At 41.3% G+C, this 17,500-nt stretch overlaps 1 protein-coding gene across 1 annotated transcript in view; it reads right to left on the minus strand.

The window, feature by feature from the left end:
• LOC126996286 (uncharacterized) overlaps positions 1-17,500 on the minus strand; it is a 138,257-nt gene that overhangs the window by 90,695 nt on the left and 30,062 nt on the right. Inside the window, exon 3 of the mRNA XM_050856663.1 lies at positions 13,488-13,620. Coding sequence (XP_050712620.1) covers positions 13,488-13,620 — 133 coding nt within the window. The remainder of the gene's footprint in view (positions 1-13,487; positions 13,621-17,500) is intronic.

Below are 17,500 nucleotides of genomic sequence, written 5' to 3' on the forward strand. Positions count from 1 at the left end.
AGAGAGAGAGAGAGAGAGAGAGAGATTTACAGATTTACATAGAAAATCAGACCACAGAGAGAACAACGTTGGTGAGAGAAAAGAGAGAGAGAGAGAGAGAGAGAGAGAGAGAGAGAGAGAGAGAGAGAGAGAGAGAGAGAGAGAGAGAGAGAGAGAGAGAGAGAGAGAGAAACACAAGTTAGGAGGCAAAAGAAATAAAAAGAAAAAAAATGAAAGGCAAGGAAGCGCAAAAAAAAAAGAGCGAGAAGAAACAAGAAAAAAAAATATAGGGGACGAAAAATAAAAAGAAAATATACACTGACGCCCAAAGAAGAAGCGAACGAAAGATAATAAAAAAGAAGGAAATACAATAAGAGGCGAGCAACAATAAATCGAAGAGGAAAGGAAGAAGAGACGTATAGAAGTGCAGACAATGGAAAAGGAAAAGGAAAGGAAAAGGTGAAGGAGAGAGAAGGAAAAAAAGAGATACGAGAAGACAGTAAAAGTAATCAGACCAGCAGGATAAAAGAGGAGGAGGAGGAGGAGGAGGAGGAAACATGGAAGGAGGAGGAGGAACAAGAGGAAAGAGGAGGAATGTATGACCTGACGTGACCTGACCAATGATATTAGTTCTTTTTTGTTGACCTGTTGCTGCAGATTTACTCTCTCTCTCTCTCTCTCTCTCTCTCTCTCTCTCTCTCTCTCTCTCTCTCCCCCCCCCCCCCCCCTGCAGGTCAATAATACCAGGCTAGCGATGCATTAGTGCCGCGCGCCTCACCTGGCGACGAGGTGCCACGCAAACACCTGCCGCACTAATTAGCAGCGCTGCCTAATGAGCCGCCCAGGTGTGTGTGGCCGACTACCTGTCATTAAGGGGTGGACGGAGGGGTGAAGGTCTGGGGTGACGGGAACTGGGGTGACAAGGTAATAGTGTGATTGTGATGGTAGGGTGATTGGGGTGATGGTAGGAAGATAAGGGGGATGAGATGATGCTTAGAGAGGGGTGAGGGGAACATAATGGCAAGTACATGGGGGTTAGGGAGGGGGAAGGGGTAAAGGGCGAAGGGTGAGAAAGGAAGAGAGGGGTGACGGGAGGAAGAAGGTGAGATGAGGTTAGGGTGGAGTAAAGGGGTGAAGGGTGGGACAGTGGGATAAAGATGGGGATATGAGAGGTTAGGTAAAGGAAAGGGTGGAGAGTGAAAGGAGGAAAAAGGTAAGGATATGGGAGCTAGAAGTGAAGGGTGAAGGTTGAAAAATGGGTGAAGGGAGTATGTAACTATCAACTCGTAAAGGTGAATATAAAGCCTGTAGGGAACTGACATTGCTGGAACTGATGTAAAGGGAACAGGATATGAGAAGACAACGAATTATTGGAGTTAAAAATATAGATGGAAGGGAGGTGAAGGACTGCGTGGAGAATTATAGAGGTGGAAGGGAGGTGGAGGACTGCGTGGAAAATTATAGAGGTGGAAGGGAGGTGAAGGACTGCGTGGAGAATTATAGAGGTGGAAGGGAGGTGAAGGACTGCGTGGAGAATTATAGAGGTGGAAGGGAGGTGAAGGACTGCGTGGAGAATTATAGAGGTGGAAGGGAGGTGAAGGACTGCGTGGAGAATTGTAGAGGTGGAAGGGAGGTGAAGGACTGCGTGGAGAATTGTAGAGGTGGAAGGAGGTGAAGGACTGCGTGGAGAATTATAGAGGTGGAAGGAGGTGAAGGACTGCGTGGAGAATTATAGAGGTGGAAGGAGGTGAAGGACTGCGTGGAGAATTATAGAGGTGGAAGGGAGGTGAAGGACTGCGTGGAGAATTATAGAGGTGGAAGGGAGGTGAAGGACTGCGTGGAGAATTATAGAGGTGGAAGGGAGGTGAAGGACTGCGTGGAGAATTATAGAGGTGGAAGGGAGGTGAAGGACTGCGTGGAGAATTATAGAGGTGGAAGGGAGGTGAAGGACTGCGTGGAGAATTATAGAGGTGGAAGGGAGGTGAAGGACTGCGTGGAGAATTGTAGAGGTGGAAGGGAGGTGAAGGACTGCGTGGAGAATTATAGAGGTGGAAGGGAGGTGAAGGACTGCGTGGAGAATTATAGAGGTGGAAGGGAGGTGGAGGACTGCGTGGAGAATTATAGAGGTGGAAGGGAGGTGGAGGACTGCGTGGAGAATTATAGAGGTGGAAGGGAGGTGGAGGACTGCGTGGAGAATTATAGAGGTGGAAGGGAGGTGAAGGACTGCGTGGGAAATTATAGAGGTGGAAGGGAGGTGAAGGACTGCGTGGAGAATTATAGAGGTGGAAGGGAGGTGGAGGACTGCGTGGAGAATTATAGAGGTGGAAGGGAGGTGAAGGACTGCGTGGAGAATTATAGAGGTGGAAGGGAGGTGGAGGACTGCGTGGAGAATTATAGAGGTGGAAGGGAGGTGAAGGACTGCGTGGGAAATTATAGAGGTGGAAGGGAGGTGAAGGACTGCGTGGGAAATTATAGAGGTGGAAGGGAGGTGAAGGACTGCGTGGGAAATTATAGAGGTGGAAGGGAGGTGGAGGACTGCGTGGGAAATTATAGAGGTGGAAGGGAGGTGAAGGACTGCGTGGGAAATTATAGAGGTGGAAGGGAGGTGAAGGACTGCGTGGAGAATTATAGAGGTGGAAGGGAGGTGAAGGACTGCGTGGAAAATTAAGTTAAGGTTTGAATTAAAATATGTGAAAAAATAATATAAAAGTAGTCTTGATAATATAATGCGTTGCTCTGATTTATACAGTAAGTGCAATTAGTTAAAACGATATCACTGTTAATTTCTTTTTACATTCATTCACTCGCCCAAATAATGAAGCCAGTAAATTGTTTTTCGTCCGATAGTTTTTTTTTTGTGCATTAAAGCTTTTTGGTGCTTTTTGTGAAGGTTATATATATTTTTTTGTGTGTGTCTGGGATTCTGCGTGTGTGTGTGTGTGTGTGTGTGTGTGTGTGTGTGTGTGTGTGTGTGTGTGTGTGTGTGTGTGTGTGTGTGTGTGTGTGTTTGCGTTTATTCCGATATTTGACGTCCATTTACATAGTTGTTTATATGCTAATAAAGATAAGCGGCTTGCGACTGGAAAACACACACACACACACCTTTCCTTTCTGCATACCATCATTCTCTCTCTCTCTCTCTCCGTTAATCCCCCTTTCTATATAAACGTCACAAGAACCCCGTCACTCACTGCCCTAAAGATGGCGCTATAAGTAATGGGCAATAGGTAATGGGGAGTCAGGAAATGGGTTCGGGAATGGGTTCTCTTATTACCTGTCTACGAGGAATGGGAGTCTCTTATTACGTATCTTAATCACCTATCTTAATGGGTTTGCGTTAATTAGTAGGCAAGGTATAATGGAACAGCTAGCTCACTCTCACGCCGGTTTTGTTGGTTCAAGGTGTGTGTGTGTGTGTGTGTGTGTGTGTGTGTGTGTGTGTGTGTGTGTGTGTGTGTGTGTGTATAATAATAATAATAAACGGTTTATTTCATGAAGTACCAGGCAGCCCTAGAGCTGAAAATATACATCAATGGAAGATGAAATGAAATGAAATGTGTGTGTGTGTGTGTGTGTGTGTGTGTGTGTGTGTGTGTGTGTGTGTGTGTGTGTGTGTGTGTGTGTGTGTGTGTGTGTGTGTGTGTGTGTGTTTTGATTGTCTTTTTTTGTGTGCATTTTTGCGAATTATTTTTAAGAGCAAATCAAAACACGAAATAATGGAAAGGTCAATTTGAATATGTGAAAATTAATGTGAATAAAAGAATGACTAAGACAACAACAACAACAATAACAACAATGACAACAATAACACTCCTTTCACTTTCCCCCTATTGATTACTTTCTATCCTTCTTCCTTTGCTTTCCCTTTTTTCAATCCCTTCAATACGTCTCACTTTTTCTCCCATACTTCATAACCCGTTTTCTCCCTTCCTCCCCCCATTTCCTCCCCTTCCTTTGATTCCCTCCCTCCTCCACCTATCTCCCCAGTTCCCACTATTCATTACTCTCTTTCTCCTCCTCTTCCTTCCCTCCTCTCCTCCACTCTCTCCTGCTTCCACAGTGAGGTTGACTCGGTTCCTGATCTCAGCGAAGCAGTTTCAAACACCAAGTAATTGAATCCAACTCGAAGCTAATCTCATTGTTAGCGGGATAATGTTTCACCACCTCCAAACCCCAACACTCCTCCCCCTCCTACTCCTCTTCCTGTCGCTCCTCCTCTTAAAACTTCCTCCTTCTTTCCTATTACTTCCTCAATCTTTCGCCTCCCACAACCTTTTTCTTCCTCCTTCTCCTCTTTCTCCTCCTCCGCATTCTCCTATAACTCTACCCTTCTCTCTTCTCCTCCTCTTCCTTTTCCTTTGCCATCACCACTGTCACCTCCTCCTCTTCCTCCTCCTCCTACTCCTACTCTTACTTTCAAACAGGCTCTGATTTCTCAGGTACGTACATCAGACACAGGTGTAAAACAAAGACTCCAATCAGCCCTTTACCTTTGATTCCCGCTTAGCCAATCACAGAGGAGGACCGTGTCTCTCTCTCTCTCTCTCTCTCTCTCTCTCTCTCTCTCCTTTCGGAAACATTTTTTCCTTAACATTATACATTATTTTTCAAAGGAATCTTATTTTTCCTAAGTCGTTGGTGGGATGTTATTGTGTTACTAAATCAATATTGTATTCTGTTTACACCGAAGAGACAGAGAGAGAGAGAGAGATGACATAGGGAAAGAGGAGGACGAGGAAGAGGAGAAGGAGAAAGAGTACGAAGAGAACGAGAAGAGAAATATTTGGGTGAGGAGTACAATCAATAGAAACAACATTATTTAGAGTATGAAAAAGAAAAGAAGATGAGGATGAATGGGTAGAATGAGAACGAGAACAATGAGGTAGAGAATCAGAAGAGGGAAAGGTGGAGAAGGACAAGAAGGAGGAGGCGGCGGTAAAACGAAGTAAGGAGAGAGGGAGGAAAAGAAGAGAAAGTCAGACAGACATAAAAACGGAAGCAGACACAAGGGAATTACATGACTTTTTAATGGTAAGCAGATTAATGCATACATGTATAGAGACTGACCAACCAGTGAACTCAGAATCCATCAATACATATTTTTTCACGAGGGAACGAAGAAAAAATTATGAAATGAAAATTGACAAAAAGAAATCATTTGTGTGGGCAGGTAAAACAACGAAGCAACAGGTAAATAATTAGAAGTAAACGAAGGGTGGACTCTAATACTGAAAAAGTAGGATATGAATACACCGATGAAAAGGAAAATGATGAAAGGTAATGGAAAATAGATAGGAAAAAATGAACAGGTAAAAAAGTAATATAAAAGTGAAAAGTTAAAGAAGAACGAACTCTATCTATACTGAACAGGTGAAAAAATACAGGTGAAAAATGGAGACACCGGTGATAAGTAAAAGAGGAACGAACTCTACCTGTACTGATGAGGTGAAAATGAAAACACAGGTGAACAGAGAACGAAGACGAAACCCTACCCATACTGCTCAGGTGAAGAATGAATAGAGGGGACACTTAGAGGAAGAACGCCTACTCTCGATATTAAACCAACGGAGAAAAAAAATAATATAGGTGAAAAATGAATAGAGGTGAAACTTAGAGGAAGAACGCCTACTCTTGATACTAAACCAATGAGGAAAAAAATAATATAGGTGAAAAATGAACAGAGAAAAAAAATAATATAGGTGAAAAATGAATAGAGGTGAAACTTAGAGGAAGAACGCCTACTCTTGATACTAAACCAATGAGGAAAAAAAATAATAGAGGTGAAAAATGAACAGAGGTGAAACTTAAAGGAAGAACGCCTACTCTTGATGCTAAACCAATGAGGAAAAAAATAATATAGGTGAAAAATGAATAGAGGTGAAACTTAAAGGAAGAACGCCTACTCTCAATACTAAACCAATGAAGAAAAAAATAATATAGGTGAAAAATGAATACACAGGTGGCAGGTAAATGAAGGACGAACTTTACCTATACTGAACAGGTGAAAATTCAATAACAGGTGAAAATTGAATACACAGGAAATAAGTAAACCAAGACCAAACTCTATACCAAATAGATGAAGAAAAAAATACTAGAGGTTAAAAATGAATACGTAGGTGAAGGGTGAAAGACAAAGGAAGAATGTACTCTATACCGAATGTGTGAAAAAAAAATAATAATAGGTGAAAACTGAACACAGATGGAATGCAAAGGAAGACCACACTCTCTATACTAAACCGAAGAAAAAATAATACAGGTAAAAATTTAATTGAGGTGAAAGTGAAGACAAAACTCTCCATACCAAACCGAAGAAAAAATTATGAAGGTGAAAAATGAATTGAGGTGAACAGCAAAGGAAGACCAAGCTCTCTATACCAAACCGAAGAAAAAATAATAAAGGTGCAAACTGAATACATCGGTGGAGAGGAACACTGAACACTGGCTGGCCGCTGCAACATGAAAGGCGGAGGAGCGGAAAGCTTTACTCTGCTGAACGATTACCAGCGAGTCTCCTTTGAAGGCCCGGAATGAATTACAAGCGACTGTTTTGTCTGGCGCTCATTGTGCTCATTGTTTACGCTCGGCTCCCCTCCCCTGGCGCCGGCGGCTGTGCGGTGAAGGCGATGATGATGATGATGATGATGGTGATGGTAGTAGTAGTAATAGTAATAATACTAATACTAATACTAATAATAATAATAATAATAATAATAATAATAATAATAATAGCAATAATAATAATAATAATAATAATAATAATAATAATAATAATAATAATAATAATAATAATAATAATAATAATAATAATAATAATAATAATAATAATAACAACAACAACAATGATGATGATGAGAAGAAGAAGAAGAAGAAGAAGAAGAAGAAGAAGAAGAAGAAGAAGAAGAAGAAGAAGAAGAAGAAGAGAATAATTATTAGAAGAAAACACACACACACACACACACACACACACACACACACACACACACACACACACACACACACACACTCCACACACCATAATTATTTTGCTCTGGGCTTAAAAATAATTCGGAAAAAAATCAAAACTAAAGCGGACCGACACACACACACACACACACACACACACACACACACACACACACACACACACACACGGGGGCTTCCTACTGATACCTCCGAGCTCATTTGTTTCCCCATACACAGAACACAATAGAAAAGCGTCACTCCATTCATGCGTGACTTCCTTCCTTCCTTCAATAGAGAAATGAGGAAATAAAAAAACGTAATTGGAAAAGTATATTCATGATAATTACCTGCTATTCAACTTCGCTACGGTCGGCTTCCTGGTCCTTTTTTTAGTTATGTGTGTTATGGTGCTTCATGAAAATCTGATAAACATACATTAAATGGTTATGTATGGTGTCCCCTTAGGCTTACAGTGTACCCTAGTTGATGTGAGATCTTTGGGAAACTCAGTAAAAGTTAGACACACACACACACACACACACACACACACACACACACACACACACACACACACACACACACACACACACATGTTGTTATTGCTATTATTGTTGTTGCTGTTTCCTTAGTCATTCTTTTATTCACATTAATTTTCACATATTCAAAGTTACCTTTCCATTATTTTTTGTTTTGATTTCCCCATAAAAATAATTCGGAAAATGCACACTCAAAAATGACAATCAAACACACACACACACACACACACACACACACACACACACACACACACACACGGATTAGTCTTCTGGTTGTGATAAAAATACACACACAATAAAAGTTTATAAATTTCTGTAATGTTTCCTTGGAATTACGATGTACCCTTCTTATATATCAGCTCTCCACGGCCATCAGATACGGGTACACACACAGACGGATCGATGTCTTATTTTTTTAAAGATTTGGGTACGGACATTAAAAAGTTTCTGTATGAAGGCCATTTCGAGTCACATATTAAAAGTTTAAGTAATTTAATAACGTCCTCTTGAAATTGCTATGAGGAAATCAAAGCCAAAACGCATGAATTAACATAACTTTTTTTTTCTTATGACGAATATACACAATTAACTACACATTAAAAAGTTATATGTATGATGGCCACTTGGAATTGCATATTAAAAATTTATGTAATTTCTATAACGTCCTCTTGAAATTGCTATATGGAAATCAAAGCCAAAACACATGAATAAGCATAACTTTTTTTCCTTATGACGAGTATACACATTAAAAAAGTCATATGTATGATGGTCACTTGGAGTTGCATATTAAAAGTTTGTATGCCTCGTTACATGTCAGCTCTTTATGAAAATCAAATCAAATGAAACACACGAATTCACATGTCTTATTTTTATGACTGAAGCGCTCACAGTAAAAAGTTTATATATCACAGTTTACGAATTACAATGTACTCCTGCTATGTTTCGGATCGCCATAAAACGAATGAAAATAATAAGGGCCAACGGATCGGAGATGAGCATCGAAGCCACGCGCAGCTATAGCGTATGCACCCACCTTTACCTTCACTATAAAGCCAATGAGCAGACAAGGTCACTCACACGCATCAGCAAGTCCCTCTGGTCATCATCAAAGCACATTAAAGGTTCATATCTGCTGGCCACTTGCAATTATATTTCAGTCCTGTTGTTGTTGTTAAAAGCCTCCATTGACAGCCTCCTCGAATAAAGTAACTGAAAACATTACTGAAAAATCTATTAATGACGAAAAGTAATTAATCTGTAAACACTTTTCTCGTTTTACACTGCACGTGGCCATTTTAATCCCACGTAATGCCGGAAAATCTGTTGTAATACTCATGTGTAATTTTCAACAAGGGAGATAAATTAAACTAAAAAGGGTTAGTCTCTAAGAACGCACAAAACGGACATGCCCTACTCTCCCGCACTTTTACGTAATCGAATTCTTTACAACGCAGTATAAATATGTTGATGATGGCCATTCGTAATTTCCTGGAGCACAGATACAATTAAAAATGTCAACTACACACGTTATTTCAGTGCACTCGATTCACAGAAGGGCTGTCCAACAAAGCCGTTCGTGTCATTGTTTTGAAATTAATGTGTACTTTCGTTTCTGATTTCCTGAATGTGTCGAGCTGATTATAACAGAGTCCGGTGAATTAATTGACTGCTAACCATGTAACGACCTAACGAACCTGAGGACAAATTAATAAACGCAGTCACCACTACCACCACTACCTTAACGACGACCACCACTGTCACAACCCCCATTACCACCACCACCACAACAACAACCACTGACTCAACCACGACCACCCTTAAAATATCACTATAACAACCACCACAACAACCACTACTCCAACCACCCTTAAAATATCACCACCAAAACCACCCCCATCAATACTTCAAAATCTCAAGCTCGTAACACCACCATAACCACGACTACCACCACAACCTCAGTCACTACCACAACCAACACCACAAGCACCACTGTCATCACACCCTCAGACTCATAACACGACCACAACCGCCATTATAATCCCTCAGCCGCCGTGTCCCAGGTGTCTGCGCTCAATCACAGGTAAATGAAGCAGGCAGGTGTGGCCAGGTGCGCGCCGCCCCCTAACAAGCGTGTAATTACAGAGTGGCCGCGTCATTTTCCGTCAGCTGATTAATCATGTCTAAGGACTTTTGTGTATGCAATAATTCGGGTGATTACTTGTCGAGAATTTGTGGTGTGTTGAGTTTTTCATGATTATTATTATTATTATTATTATTATTATTATTATTATTATTATTATTATTATTATTATTATTATCGTTATTTTCTGAGGGCCTTTTTTTTCTTAGTATACGTACTTCTTTCGTTTTTTTTATTGTGTGTGTGTGTGTTTGTTGCAAAATCTATATGAAAAACAAATTAACAGACGAAGGAGCACGCTCTCTCTCTCTCTCACACACACACACACACACACACACACACACACACACACACACACACACACACACACACACACACAGAAAAAATATAAGCATTCACACACAAAAACAGACTACATGGAGGAAATTTTCAAAGCCCTAACCGTAACATCGCGGCAAACCAAACAGATGCAAACGAGAAACTATACAAAATGAACCTCCACAACGCTCTCTCTCTCTCAACGGCGATGATACAACGAATAAAAAGGAACGAAAACACAAACACACACACACACACACACACACACACACACACACACACACACACACACACACACACACGAGAACTAAAAAAAAGGGGATAAAAGTGTGTGCTCGCAAAATGCATCCCCTCAAAATATCGTGGAAACAAAATACTGAACGATCTATAAATAAAGTCCGGAACATAAACCTGAACAAATCCAGCGCACGTAGATGAAAGCAGAGCGAACATACGGTAAAAAAAATACACACAACACACCATAATAGTTGAAAAAATAAGCGTTAAGGGTTAAACAGTAAAAAAACATAATGGTAAGCAGCAAAATATATAATAACACATAAAAGGTTGAAAAAGGTGAAAAAAAAATAACGATAGAAACATAATAAAGTAAAACAGTAAAATAGAGATATAGTAAAAAAAAAAAAAAAAAAAAACGAAACAGTAAACTAATAAAAAATGATATAGTGAAAGACAGTAAATAGGAAACAAAATCAGAAAATGGTTTGAAATATGAAATGGTAAGAAAAAACTATCGTAAAAACACCAAATAGTAAAGAATCAAATGAGGAAATAATAATAAAAAATAAAAAATTTAAAACACACAAAAAAAACATTAAAATAAAAAATAAAAAACAGGAAAATAAAGAACATACACTAAATGAAAACACACTAATGGGAAAAAAAAAAAAACACGCGAGTCAGAAATACAGAAACATTAGATGAAAAAGCACAACACACACACACACACACACACACACACACACACACACACACACACACACACACACGTCAGAAATACAGAAACACAAATGAAAAAAGCATAAAACACACACACACACACACACACACACACACACACACACACACACACACACACACACACACACACACGTCAGAAATACAGAAACACAAATGAATAAAGCATAAAACACACACACACACACACACACACACACACACACACACACACACACACACACACACACACACACACACACACACACACACACACCAGGAAATACAAAAACATGAATCCCGGCAACTGGGAATCAAATGCAAATGATGATGAAGACTTTAATCCAACGCCGCAAAAAAAAAAAAAAAATGGGAGAAAAATAACACAAAGGTAGAAGGGAAGACTTGGAACATCATCATCGTCGTCCCCATCATCATCACCACCATCACTATCATCACCATCATCATCGTCATTATCAGCTATTACTGCTTTTCCCAGTCTATTTCAATTCTGTCCAGACTTCTACAATTCCCGGGTTACCGCTGCCTTAGTTTGGTTGCCTGTCATGACCTATTCAAGTCCAGTTCCTGTTCTAAATCGTCCTTAGGAGTGTCTTTCATTAACGTTCGTCTGTTACCTTAGTCGTAGTGTTCGCTTCCTGTCTCTCCAGTTATAGCAATCATTTCCAGCTTTACGTGGTTTTTAGCTTTTTCTCGAGATCGTGTTTGAGGCGCCAAGTTTCTGAAGTAGTTTTTTTTATGACCGGTTGTATTATAACAAGGTACATCGAGGAAATTAAAATATATAATGCAAAACAAACATGGCAAAGACAACACGGGGCAATATTGTAATGAGGCGCGCGCAGCGAAACTGAAAATGCATCAAAACTTAAAAGAAAAATATTGGCATAAAAGGAAAGCGCGATGCAATGTTGTACCAAGACAAACAACGGAAAACTAAAATAAAATGTTTTCCAGAAATGTATGAACGGTAAAAACGAAATGGAACAGAAATACGCAAACGTGATGAAACTGACACCAGCCGTCGACACGAATACAATGACTCACCTTTACTCACCTGCACAAAAATATATATAAATGAGTGAATAAGGAAATAGACAAATAAATAATAATATGAATGAAGGAATGAATAAAAAATACATAAATGAATAAATAAATGCTTGAGTGAATGAATGAATTAATAACCAAACTAATAAATACGTGTGACTGACTGACTGAATGAATGAAGAAAGGAAGAAAGGAAGCAATACATGAATGAATGAATGAAGAAAGGAAGGAATGAAGCAATACATGAACGACCGAATGAATGAATGAATGAAGAAAGGAAGGAGGGAAGCAATACATGAATGAATCAATGAATGAAGAAAGGAAAAAAGGAAGCAATACATTAATGACCGAATGAATGAATGATTGATTAATTAATGACCAACTAATGCACCCCACAAACACATTCACCTGACAACACACATCATTAAGGACCCAACCCTCGACCTGACACCCTCGCTTCCACCACCGACTCAACCCATTTTTCCAGCACTGAATACGTAGAATAAGACAACTATATGTGAGTCCTCCGTAACCAAGTCATTATCAAGCATACATGCATAGCAATCACCCATACGCTAAATACACCACCTTTCCCAGCATCCACCAATGAGATTTCACCTTTCCCAGCATCCACCAATGAGATTTCACCTTTCCCAGCATCCACCAATGAGATTTCACCTTTCCCAGCATCCACCAATGAGATTTGACCTTTCCCAGCATCCACCAATGAGATTTCACCTTTCCCAGCATCCGCCAATGAGATTTCACCTTTCCCAGCATCCACTAATGAGATTTCACCTTTCCCAGCATCCACCAATGAGATTTCACCTTTCCCAGCATCCACCAATGAGATTTCACCTTTCCCAGCATCCACCAATGAGATTTGACCTTTCCCAGCATCCAATAATGAGATTTCACCTTTCCTAGCATCCACCAATGAGATTTCATCTTTCCCAGCATCCACCAATGAGATTTGACCTTTCCCAGCATCCAATAATGAGATTTCACCTTTCCCAGCATCCACCAATGAGATTTCATCTTTCCCAGCATCCACCAATGAAATTTCACCTTTCCCAGCATCCACCAATGAGATTTGACCTTTCCCAGCATCCAATAATGAGATGTCACCTTTCCCAGCATCCACCAATGAGATTTGACCTTTCCCAGCATCCAATAATGATATTTCACCTTTCCCAGCATCCACTAATAAGATTTGACCTTTCACAGCATCCAATAACGAGATTTCACCTTTACCAGCATCCACCAATGAGATTTCACCTTTCCTCGCATCCACCAATGAGATTTCACCTTTCCTAGCATCCACCAATGAGATTTGACCTTTCCTCGCATCCACCAATGAGATTTCACCTTTTCTAGTATGCATCAATCTTGTGCGAAATGTGATACAGGGGACGTGGCTTGCCAGTGAACTGACCAATGATATATATACACTTAATAACGGGAAGGGGAGGGGTTTATTCGCCAAATCAGAGCAAACAGATCATACTACTTCATCCCCTCCAACGCCTGGCCGGCTGATCCCTTACCTGTTGTGGGCGGTGAAGTCGAGGTGGAGGTGGTGTGAGGCATCTCTCTTGGCGCGGTGGTGGTGTTGCAGGAGGAGGGCAGGACTGTAGAAGACAGGCTCGAAGTGCTGAATATGCTCGTTCAGCGCCAACCCTGCGGAGGAGAAGAGGGAGGTGGTGAGGGTGGGAATGGGATAGAGAGGAGGGAGGTAGTGAGGACAGTTGGCTAGGAGAGTATGGGACGAAGAGGTGAGTGTTTGCGATAGTTCTTAACTGGGAGAGCAAGGGTGAGGGAGAGGAAAGAGGTAGTGAGTGTCGGTTCCTAAGAGAGGGAGGTGATGAGGCTGGGAATGGGATAGAGAGGAGGGAGGTAGTGAGGACAGTTGGCTAGGAGAGTATGGGACAAAGAGGAGAGTGTTTGCGATACTTCTTAACTGGGAGAGCGAGGGTGAGGGAGAGGAAAGAGGTAGTGAGTGTCGGTTCCTTAGAGAGAGTAAGTGACGTAGAGGAGAGTTGTAAAGGTTGGTTGCTAGGAGAGCGTGGGAGAGTGAGGGTTGTTAACTGGGAGAGCAAGGGTGTGGGAGAGGAAAGAGGTAGTGAGTGTCGGTTCTTCAGAGAGAGTAAGTGACGTAGAGGAGAGTTGTAAAGGTTGGTTGCTAGGAAAGCGTGGGAGAGTGAAGGTTGTTAACTGGGAGAGCAAGGGTGTGGGAGAGGAGAGAGCTGGTGAGTATTGGCTTCTGGGAGGGAGAGTGGTCTGGAAAAGTAAGAGTTTGCGAGGGTTGGTAAATGGAAGAGAGGTAGGGGAGGGGAAGAATAAAGTAGAAGACGTGGTGAAGACTGTCAGGAATAGGAGAGTTAGTGGCGAGAATACATGGTTCGGAGAGAGGGTGAGAGGATGGAGAGGAGATATGGCGGTGAGAGCTGCTTGTAGGGAGGTGTTGGGATGGAGAGATGGTGGCGAAGACTGAAAGAAAGGAGAATAAGAGAGATAGTGGCGAAGACAGAAAGAAAGGAGAATAAGAGAGATACTGGTGGGAATTTCTGGCTTCGGGAGTGTGTGAGGGAGAAAGAGGTGGTGGTGAGGACAATGGCTGAAAGAGGGCAAGGAATACAGAGGGGAAACATGGCGAGGAGAATACTGAATGGAAGAGGAAAAGGAAACCAAACCGAATAATGGAGAAAGGGGAGGAAGAGAAGAGAAAGAGATAGAAGAAACCAAGCCGTATCTGGAAGGGGATAAGAGAGAGAGAAAAGGCGGTGGAAAGCAAAATAGCCATTGAAAGAGAGAAAGGAACATGGAGGAAAGAAGTAAAGGTCGGAGAATAAGTAAAAGAGAGTGAGAGGAGAATTTATGGAGAGGACTGCCACTTGGGTGAAAAAAGGTTGGTGTAGTTAAGTTGATGGCAAAAACTTGTTGATGGGTGAGCATGGGAGGGATACAGATAAAAAAAAAAGGGCTGTTTAGTACGAAAGCAAAGAAGAGAATATGAAAGAGAAAGAATGACGGGAAAAGTGATGAAAAGGGTACATGTCAGGGCGGGAATTAAAGGGAATCGAAGAGGAAGAGAGATGGAGGGGGAAGAGAGAGTGGGTGGAAAATAATGATAAAGAGCAGGATAGATAGATTGATGAATAGATAAATAGATAGATAGATAGATAGAGATAGATAGATAGATAGATAGATAGATAGATAGAGAGAGAGAGAGAGAGAGAGAGAGAGAGAGAGAGAGAGAGAGAGAGAGAGAGAGAGAGAGAGAGAGAGAGAGAGAGAGTGGTAAAAGGTTATAAAAACGGGGCTCAACACCCAAACACCCACACACACACACACACACACACACGCGCACACACACACACACACACACACACACACACACACACACACACACACACACACACACACACACACACACCTTTCCCCTGTTTACATAACCTCTAATTACATAAAGCACTCCAGAGCTCACACCATCCTCAGCGTGAACCCTAAAAAAAAAAAAAAGAGAAAAAGAAAGGGAAAGAAAAAGTCTCTCTCTCTCTCTCATACACATACTTTTGGGAAGCATATAAATCACAAACGTTAGTAATTCATTTTAATGAGGCAATTAATAATAAAATTAGCGATTTAAATTAATAAACAGACAAATAAACCTTCAATCTTCTACTTGACATCCGTTGCTTATTATTACTTTTTATTATTATTATTGTTATTATTATTTTTATTATTATTATTGTTATTGCTATCATATTGTAATAGTTTAAAACAGTTGAATAAGCTAAGCGAAAGAAGCGTAGTAGTAGTACTAGTAGTAGTAGTAGTGGTAGTAGTAGTAGTAGTAGTAGTAGTAGTAGTAGTAGAAGTAGCAATAGTAGTAGTAGTAGTAGTAACATCAGCATATACACCACAGCACTAACACACTAACGCAACACTAACACACGAGCAACACTGACCTCGAGCGTTGTTGAGCCTACGCGGGGAAACGAGTGTTGTGTGTCTGGGCGCAGCCTTTGTCCGGCTTTTTTGTGTTTCTTATTTATCTTGTCTGTTTCCTCTTTGTCCGTCCCTCCTTTGTCTCCCTATAAGTGTGTGTGTGTGTGTGTGTGTGTGTGTGTGTGTGATTTCTCTCCCTCTGTTGCTTTCCTTTTCTTCTCTTCTGCAAACCTCACCCTTTTTTTTTTCCCTCCCTCCTTACTTTCCTCCCTCCGCCTCTCCCTCCTATCCTCCCACCTTTCCTCCGCACTTCCACCTCCATCTTATTAGCCACCTACGCCTCCTCCCTTTGCACAGGTGACCATATTTACCTTAATGAAACCGTCCCGTAAAATGCGAAGGTACTTTTGGGAGAGGTAGAGAAAGAGGGAAAAGTTAGAGGTAGCGTAGAGAGGAGGAATTAGATACGGAGGAGAGAGGGAAGTTGGAGGAGAGAGATAAAGTTGGAGGAGAGAGGAAGAGTTGGAAGAGAGATGGAGGGAGAGATGGATGCCTGGTTGAGTGAGGATGAGAGTAAGGGAAAAAAATGGAGAAGGGCAGAGATGAAGAGTAAAAGAATGGAAAAGGGAGAGGGAGAGAATATAAAGGGAGGGTTAAGGGGGAGACGGAAGAAGGGAAGAAGAGAAAAAGGGAGATAAGAGGGAGATAGAGAAAGGAAGGAAAGGTAGAAAAGGAGAGGAATTTTGTGAGTTGACGAAGGAGGGAGGAATCAAGGGGAGGGAAAAGATAAACAGAGAGAGAGAGAGAGAGAGAGAGAGAGAGAGAGAGAGAGAGAGAGAGAGAGAGAGAGAGAGAGAGAGAGAGAGAGAGAGAGAGAGAGAGAGAGAGAGAGAGAGAGAGAGAGAGAGAGAGAGAGAGAGAGAGAGAGAGAGAGAGAGAGACGTTTGCGAGGGAGGGTAAGAGGGAGGAATGGAGGGAGAGAGAGGGAGGGAGGAAAGGTAAAAGGAATACAGAAAGAGATTTTGAGGAGGGTCGCAAGGGAGAGAAGGGAGGAAGGGGAGGAGGGAGAGAGAGAGGGAGGGAGACGGAGAAGGGAGGAATGGTAAATATATAATAAATGTATAAGAGGAGGCAAGGGAGGGAATGAGAGAGGGAGGGAGAAAGAGAGCAAGAAGCAGGTAGAAGGAGAGAAAGAAAAAAAGGAGAACAAACAGAAACAGAATAATAAACACACAGAGAGAAAGAGAGAGAGAAAGAAAATGAAAAAGAGAAGAGAGAAAGATCGAAAAATAGTGAATGTAAATATAGAAAAACGCAAAAATATGTTAAAACTCAGGACGTGCAAACGAGAAAAACTATAAATAGACGCGATAAAAGAAGGAGAAAAACAGAAGGAGAAAAAGGAGGAACTGGAGAGAGGAAGAAGCGAAGGACACCGGAGGAAAGAGGAGGAAAATAACATGAGAGCAAAAATTACCATGGAGAATGAGAGAAAGAGGAAGTGGAGGGAGATGAGAAGAAGGGGGAGGGAAAGAAGGTGGAAGAGGAGGAGGAGGAGCGGGAGAGAAAACATAAGAAGAGGAGAACATGGAAAAAGGAGAGAAAAAGG

This window comes from Eriocheir sinensis, chromosome 9 (genome assembly GCF_024679095.1).
Source record: "Eriocheir sinensis breed Jianghai 21 chromosome 9, ASM2467909v1, whole genome shotgun sequence".
NCBI classification, from domain to species: domain Eukaryota; kingdom Metazoa; phylum Arthropoda; class Malacostraca; order Decapoda; family Varunidae; genus Eriocheir; species Eriocheir sinensis.